General features: G+C 34.1%; 1 protein-coding gene across 1 annotated transcript in view; it reads left to right on the forward strand.

The window, feature by feature from the left end:
- The window catches only part of TMPRSS12 (transmembrane serine protease 12), a gene marked incomplete at both ends in the record, with an annotated part of 30,933 nt that extends 26,034 nt beyond the window's left edge, over positions 1-4,899 (forward strand). Inside the window, 2 exons of the mRNA XM_079715679.1 lie at positions 927-1,069; positions 4,648-4,899. Coding sequence (XP_079571805.1) covers positions 927-1,069; positions 4,648-4,899 — 395 coding nt within the window. The remainder of the gene's footprint in view (positions 1-926; positions 1,070-4,647) is intronic.
- Between the last annotated feature and the right edge of the window lie 3,473 nt (positions 4,900-8,372).

Raw genomic sequence — 8,372 nt, forward strand, 5'->3', positions numbered from 1 at the left:
CTGAAGTGTTATCTTATATTTTCCTATCTTTTCTGTAGCAAAGAACCACTTTATGTTCAGGAATTAGCAGGGAATTTAGGGGAGTGCATGAATTAAAAATCTGTTTTATTTTCATATTCAACATCCTTCAAGACTTTAGCATCATTAAAAATTTAATTAAAATTATTCACAGCTTACAGCATAAGAAAGATAGACCTCAGCATTTACCTCTTTCGCCCTTGACAATTTTTATATAGTTTTACTTTGTAAAAGCTATAAATCCTGGTGGCGCAGTGGTTAAAAATCCACCTGCCAATGCAGGGGACATGGGTTCGAGCCCTGGTCCGGGAAGATCCCACATGCTGCGGAGCAACTAAGCCTGTTCGCCACAACTACTGAGCCTGCACTCTATAGAGTATGCGAACCACAACTACTGAGCCCGCGTGCCACAACTACTGAGCCCACATGCCACAACTACTGAAGCCCACGCACCTAGGACCGTGCTCTGCAACAAGAGAAGCCACCACAATGAGAAGCCTGCACACCACAATGAACAGCAGCTCCACTTGCTGCAACTAGAGAAAGCCCATGTGCAGGAACAAAGACCCAATGCAGCCAAAAAATATAAATAAATAAATAAATAAATACCCTTTAAAAAAAAAAAAAAAAAAGCTATAGATCCTGCCGTGAGACCTCCAAGAAATACAAGACAGCAAAGATAACAAAAGTAACCTGAAATTCCTACTATCTAGAGATAACTGTCATTAAGATTTGGTAAACTTTCTTTCACAGTCTTTCTAGGCATACATACATACATACATGGATACAATTTTACATAATTGTTCAATCAGGCACTATGGAAAGAAAACTTGTTCATCAGGAACACTTTATATTGCTGTCAAAACATCTGCTCTCCAAAATAATTTATTGGTATTTTTTGTTAATAGGTAATATTACAAAAAAATTACACGAAGCAGAAGTGCATTATATTTCTCGAAGTTTTTGTAATTCTGACAAGAGCTATGGGGATATAATTCCTTACACTTCATTTTGTGCAGGTGATGAAGATGGAGTTTTTGATACTTGCAGGGTAAGACCAAATAATTTTCCTTAGCAATACTTTCTAAAGACAGAAGGGAACTTGAACAAGTCCTTTGATCACTTTCTGGTGAAGTCTTAATTCTCAAGTCTAAATTGTTTTTCTCCTTTTTTAACTATTCCAACAATCCAAATCGTCTTGCTTGCCTGATTCCTTGGTTTCTACAATCATGGTCAACCTTAATCAAAATTTGCCTTGAATTTTTTTTTCCATTACCGCTTTTATTGAGATACAATTTACATATATACAATTCACCCATTTAAAGTGTACAACGCAGTGGGGTTTTAGTATATTTATAGAATAGTGCAACCATCACCATAATCTAATGTTTAGATCACTTTTGTCACCCCCGCCCCTAAAAACTCTACTCATTAGGAGTCACTCCCCATTCTCCTCTCACCCACCCCTAGCCCTAGGCAACCACTAATATCTAGAGATTTGCCTATTCTGGAAATCTCGTATGAATGGAATCATTCAATGTGTGGTCTTTTGTGACTGGCTTCTTTTACTTAGCATGTTTTCAAAGTTCGTCTCTATTATAGCATGCATTAATACTTTATTCATTTTATTGCCAAATGATATACCATGGTGTGGATATACCACATTTTATTCATCCATTCATTCGTTGATGGACATTTGAGCTATTTCTACTTTTTGGCTTTTATGAATAACATGGCTATAAACATTTGTGTACATGTTTTTATGTGTAGGTATGTTTTTATTTCTCTTGGAAATTTCACCTAGGGGTAGAATTGCTGGGTCAATGTTTAACATTTTGAAGAACTGCCAAACTGTATTCCCAAGTGGCTGCACCATTTTACATTCTTACCCAGCAATGTATGAGAGTTCTTTTTTTTTTTTTGGAGTACAGTTGATTCCCAATGCTGTGTTAGTTTCAGGTGTACAGCAAAGTGAATCAGTATACATATACATATATCCACTCTTTTTTTTTAGGTTCTTTTCCCATATAGGCCATTACAGAGTATTGAGTTCCCAGGCTATAGAGCAGGTTCTTATCAGTTATCTATTTTATATATACTAGTGTGTATATGTCAATCCCAATCTCCCAATTTATCTCTTCCCACCTTATCCCCTGGTAACCATAAGTTTGTTTTCTACATCTGTGACTCTACTTCTGTTTTGAGAATAAGTTCATCTGTGCCCTTTTTTTTTAGATTCCACATATAAATGATATCCTATGATATTTGTCTTTCTGTGTCTGACTTACTTCACTCAGCATGACAATCTCTAGGTCCATCCATGTTGTTGCAAATGGCATTATTTTGTTCTTTTTTATGGCTGAGTAATATTCCATTGTATGTATGTGCCACATCTTCTTTATCCATTCATCTGTCAGTGGACACTTAGGTTGTTTCCATGTCCTGGCTATTGTAAATAGTGCATCAATGGACATTGGGGTGCATGTATCTTTTCAAATTATGGTTTTCTCTGGATATATGCCCAGGAGTGGGATTGGTGGGTCATACGGTAGTTCTATTTTTAGTTTTTTAAGGAACCTCCATACTGTTCTGCATAGTAGCTGTACCAATTTACATTCCCATCAACAGTGTAGGAGGGTTCCCTTTTCTCCACACCCTCTCCAGAATTTATTGTTTGTAGATTTTTTTGACGATGGCCATTCTGACCAGTGTGAGGTGATACCTCATTGTAGTTCTGATTTGCATTTCTCTAGTAATTAGTGATGTTGAGCATCTTTTCATGTGCTTTTTGGCCATCTCAACAATGTATGAGAGTTCTAATTTCTCCACATCCTTTTCAGCATTTCTTACAATCTATCTTTTTTTAATTGAAATATAGTTGATTTACAATATTGTATTAGTTTCAGGTGTAGAGTAAATTGATTCAGTTATATATATATATTTTCAGTTATATATATTTTCTATGTCTGTGAGTCATGTTTCTGTTTTGTATATAGATTTATTTGTATTATTTTTTTAGATTCCACATATAAGTGATAACATATATATTTGTCTTTCTCTGTCTGAGTTACTTCACTTAGTATGATATTCTCTAGGTCCATCCATGTTGCTGCAAATGGCAATATTTCATTCTTTTTCATGGCTGAGTAATATTCCATAGTACATATATATACCACATCTTCTTAAACCAACCATCTCTTGAGGGACACTTGGGTTGTTTCCATGTCTTATCTATTGTAAATAGTACTGCTATGAACATTGGGGTGCATATATCTTTTTGAAGTAGAGTTTCGATTATAGCCATCCTTGTGGGTATCTCAAGGTATCTCACTGTGCTTTTAATTTGTATTTACTTAATGACTAATGATGTTGAGCATCTCTGCATGTGCTTATTATTAGTCTTTTGTGTATCTTCTTTGGAGAAATGTCTATTCGGATCCTTTGCCCATTTTTATATTGTTATTTATCTTTTTATTATGGAGTCACAAACATTCTTTGCATATTCCAGATACAAGTCCTTTACCACATGTATGGTTAGCAAATATTTTCTCCCATTCTGTGGACTGTCTTTTCACTTTCCTGATGTTATCATTTGTAGCACAAAAGTCTTTGATTTTTTATGAAGTCCAATTTATCTATTTTTTGTTTTGTCCCTTGTGCTTTTTGAATCTTTCTTTATTCCTCTTTTCTTCACTGCTTCTAAATCTACCAGCACATCACTCCCAAACAGTGTCCCATGCTGATCTCTTCCTACGCATTCTGATTTCTGCAATCCAGGGTCTATCTTTCCTGTGTCCTTTTCCTTAAAAATCATGCTGAGTAAAAGAATCCAATCTACATACTTTCACTTATGAATTGTATTCATAAGTGAAATATTCTTACCATCAAAAAATAATTATTCAATGCTTACCTTATATAGAGAATTTGAAAACACCTTAGAAACACAGTCCTTATACTTTAGGCACTGAAACAGTTATCTCAGTGTCCTTACTGTTTTGAATGATTAACAGTCCTCAGTAAAGGTGTTTCGGTGCATTAACAGTCTTGTATAAACCATGACAGAGATTTGTTATTTGTAATACTATTAAGAGGACTAGCCATTTATTCCTGTTATCCTGCACCAGCCAATGTCAACACTTAGAAAGGTGCCATCTCCTGCAAGATGCCAATTTACTCCTGTCCTCTAGTTAGCAAACCACACACACACACACACACACACACCCCTAAATGAATCCTTTATATATCTTAGTTCTACCTTTCCCACACAGCATTAACAGAAGTATTCTAATAGACAATATTTGCAGTATTTTGCACACTTCCTAAATTATATTTCTCCTGAGTAACTGCACTAAAAAATTCAAACAATTTGATTTATAGTATTCTGGTTCAAAACTATGCAGGTGGGAAGTTTAACCACCAGCTATACGGTGCCTCTAAACACCAGGCCAGACTGAATACCTCCTGTTTTAGTCAGAATATAAGACTGAGAATCTATGGCTCTTTATAAGTTGGAGGTATTTTGAAAAAATATATATAAATGTATGATTAATGTGATTAATTTATTTCAGCTTTACTGTTGTTTAAGGACTACTGGAAGCAACTAATACTATTTTGGGACTTTTTAAATAGGGTGATAGTGGTGGACCATTAATGTGCTACTTACCAGAACGTAAACGATATTTTGTAATGGGAATTACCAGTTACGGATATGGCTGTGGTCGAAAAAATTTTCCTGGTGTCTACAGTGGGCCATCCTTCTACCAAAAGTGGCTGACAGATCACTTCTACCAGGCAAGCAATGAAGGCATATTTAATATAAATATTCTACTTGGACAGGTCCTTGTAGCCTTAGGTTCTGTTGTCCTACTAGCAGCTCCATAAAGAAATTCTGAAGAATCTTTATTTTGCCTCGTGTCCCTTTCCATGTTCTACATAATAAAAATCATTTATTCTCTTGACAAGTAATTGCCCATTTTAGAGTCCTCATGTGGGTATTTTCTGGAATAAAAGGATTGTGACATATTAGATAAGTGCTTATAAATTTGGCTCTGAATCACATGCTTCCTTGATGTATCTTGTTGTACTTTATAATCATACTTTTTCATTTGGAATACCTTCCTAGAGTTTGTATAAAATATTCAGTTAAATATATACTTTATGTATATAAATGTCAAATAATAAAGAGTTAATAATTTTTAAAAAGTTGTTCTTTTGTTAAATTAATCAAACCTTATTAAGTTAGATTTTATTTTATTCAAAAACGTTTGTTTGTATGATATATATTTTTTTGAATCATCATCTTGTTTCTGGTTCTCAAAGGATATTTGAAGAAGTAAGTATTCGCCTATTTTTCAAATTCTAATTAAAACTATTTAATATTAATACTTCCTTTCCTGTGCCAAGAGAGAATTGGGTGCAAACACCCCCAAATAATTTACTTTTTATTTAGAAATGTCTACTGTGACTTTTTTTTGCAACGTTATAACCTATTTTCTGAACATTATTTTCTTGAAGCCCATGCTAAAGGTCTGTATTCCTTGGGCCCGGGAATTAACTGTGAGGAGAGGTGGCAGAAGAGCATGCTGGGAAAGGAGGGATGCCAACCTGGGATTAACTTTACGATGACTAATCTTTAATATGGATTATATAAAACAAAAGAAAAAATTGACTGGCTTAGTATCTACTATTAATCAATTCATACCTCCCTTAAACTTTGGAGAACCCATGTAGTAAGGGAGAAGTAATTCTTTTCTCATCCTTCTTTTTTACATTCAACCAGCTAAAATCATGTATTTTTGTTGTTGTTTTGTTTTGTTTTGCTTGGCTTTAACCTAATTTCAGGATTTAACTGAAAGCATGAGTTTTCCATCAATTAATTCCCTTGGGGATCATTACTGGTTTAACATTCAAGGGGTAGAAAACTGATTTTTATAGACTTATGAGCAACACTGAGGGGATACTGACTGTTCTTTCTTGAAGGAGACCCTAGTTTATCCATCAACAAGGTCTTATAAAGAATTAGTTGGTGATGCTTTCATAGCAATCAGTATAATACATTAGTCATTTCCTGTTTATTCTACCTGACTATCATTCAGATTCACTTGATAAGCCCTGGATATTAGTTGATATTAGGAAACTCTTCTAAAATGTATTGACAGCACTGGAGGAAAAACCCTTGCTTTTCACTTCAAAGGTATGTCCGTCCTACTTACTGCTTAGGTCTGCCTTTCTAATCAGGCAGGAGCTACTGTCTGCAACCTTTTACCTTTTCCCTCAGCTTAGTTCACTTATTTCAGCCAACCAGAATTCAGTTATGTAACATTTCTCTCCACCACAAGAGATAAGACTTTGGAATCTAAGGTAGACTTTGTTTCAAATTTCTTTCTGTTAACTTGGTCACTGTAAGAGTTTGGACAATTATTAATACCTCCTTGGCACCACTGATGTGATGATTAAATAAGTTGATTATATGAAATTCTTGATATATTGAAGGTGTTCAATAACTGGTTACTGTTTTTACTGTTACTGTTATTATTATCCCATCCATGATTCATACGACCCTTTTCATTATATAGATCATTATTATCCCATCCATGATTCATACGACCCTTTTCATTATATAGATCATTATGTATTAGATAAATACCCTATTTCTTTCATCTGAAAAACTTACTAGAACAAACGACTCATTCTACTTATAAACTCAAATTTTAAATTATATTATTTTTTAACATAAAAGAAGCAGACTCACAGAGAGAACTACTGGTTACCAGTTGGCAGGGGCAGGGGGTGGAATATAGAGGTGGGGAGTGGGAGATACAAACTACTGGGTGTAAGGTAGGTTCAAGGATATATTGTACAACACAGAGGATATAGCCAATATTTCATAATAACTGTAAATGGAAAGTTACCTTTAAAAATTGTATAAAAATAGGGGAATTCCCTGGTGATCCAGTGGTTAGGACTTGGTGCTGTCACTGCCATAGCTTGGGTTCAATCCCTGGTGGAGGAACTAAGATCCCACAAGCCATGCAGAGTGGATGAAATGAAATGAAATGAAATGAAATGAAATGAAATGAAATAAAATGTCTAAAATTTTTTTTAATTTTTTAAATTTAAGTATATTATTTTAAATGTTAATTTATTTTATTTTTCTAATTCTCCAAATAGTACATCCTCATATTAAACTTTTGAAGTACAGAAAATAAGTAGAAAGAAAATCATCCATAGCCCTATTATAGCTACCACAGCTACCATAAGTCCTGCCTATTTCACTTATTATAATGAGGATTTTTACAAACTCTTCTTAGCATTCTTTTATCCCAGCTATTCTGAAATTTTTCAATCCTACAGAAAAGGTGAAAGATGAGTACTATGATTGCCCACTTTTATTCCCCAAATATTAACATCTTGCCCTGTTTGCACACTTTCTCTCTCTTTCTCTCCACACATACATTTTTTTTTTTGGTTTAACAATTTGAAAGTAAATTGCTAACATCATGTTACTTTATCCCTAATACTGCAACATGTATCTCCTAAGAACAAGAATCACAATACCATTATCACACCAATGAATTTTAACAATGATTTAATAATACCGTCTAATATAGGGTCTATATTCCAATTTTCCTGTCTCAAAAATGTTTTTATAGTCCCTGCCCTACTCCAGGATATAATCCAAATTCCACTCCTTGCATTGTTTTTCATGTCTCTACAATGTCCTTTAATCTAAAATTGTCTCCTCTGTCCTTATTTTTTTTCTTTTTTGTCTTTCAAAACAGTGATAGAGAGTCCAAGTCAACCGTCTTATAGAATCTGCTGCATTCTGAATTTATCAGAATTCCTCATGATAAGAGTCAGATTAAAGGTTTTTCACAAGGATACTACATAGGTAATATATTTCCTACTGTATTCCATCAAAACGCACAATGTCAGTTTGTCGCATTATAGGTGATACTCTGTTTGATCATCTGTCACTTTTATCTTGAACAAAGTGGTATTCACCATATTTTTCTATTGTAAAGATACTCTTTCCCCTTCATAATAAGTAACCTTTGAGAGGATACTTGGAGCCCATACAAATATCCTGTTCCTCAACAAATTTATACCCAATGGTTTTAAAAATCCATTGATGATCCTTGCTCAAGTCAACTATTTCACTGAGGGTTTCAAAATGCTGATTTCCTGATTTTTCATTCTTTTTACATTTATTACCTAGCATTTTTCTGCAAAAAAGAGCTTTCTTCCTCTCTCTTCTCCTTTTTTCAACATCACAATGGATACAATATATAGCTTATATGTATGACTTGTGCTTTTTTATGTCCTAAAAATTTTTGCCTAAAAGAAGGTCATAT

This window comes from Hyperoodon ampullatus (genome assembly GCF_949752795.1).
Source record: "Hyperoodon ampullatus genome assembly, chromosome: 11".
NCBI classification, from domain to species: domain Eukaryota; kingdom Metazoa; phylum Chordata; class Mammalia; order Artiodactyla; family Ziphiidae; genus Hyperoodon; species Hyperoodon ampullatus.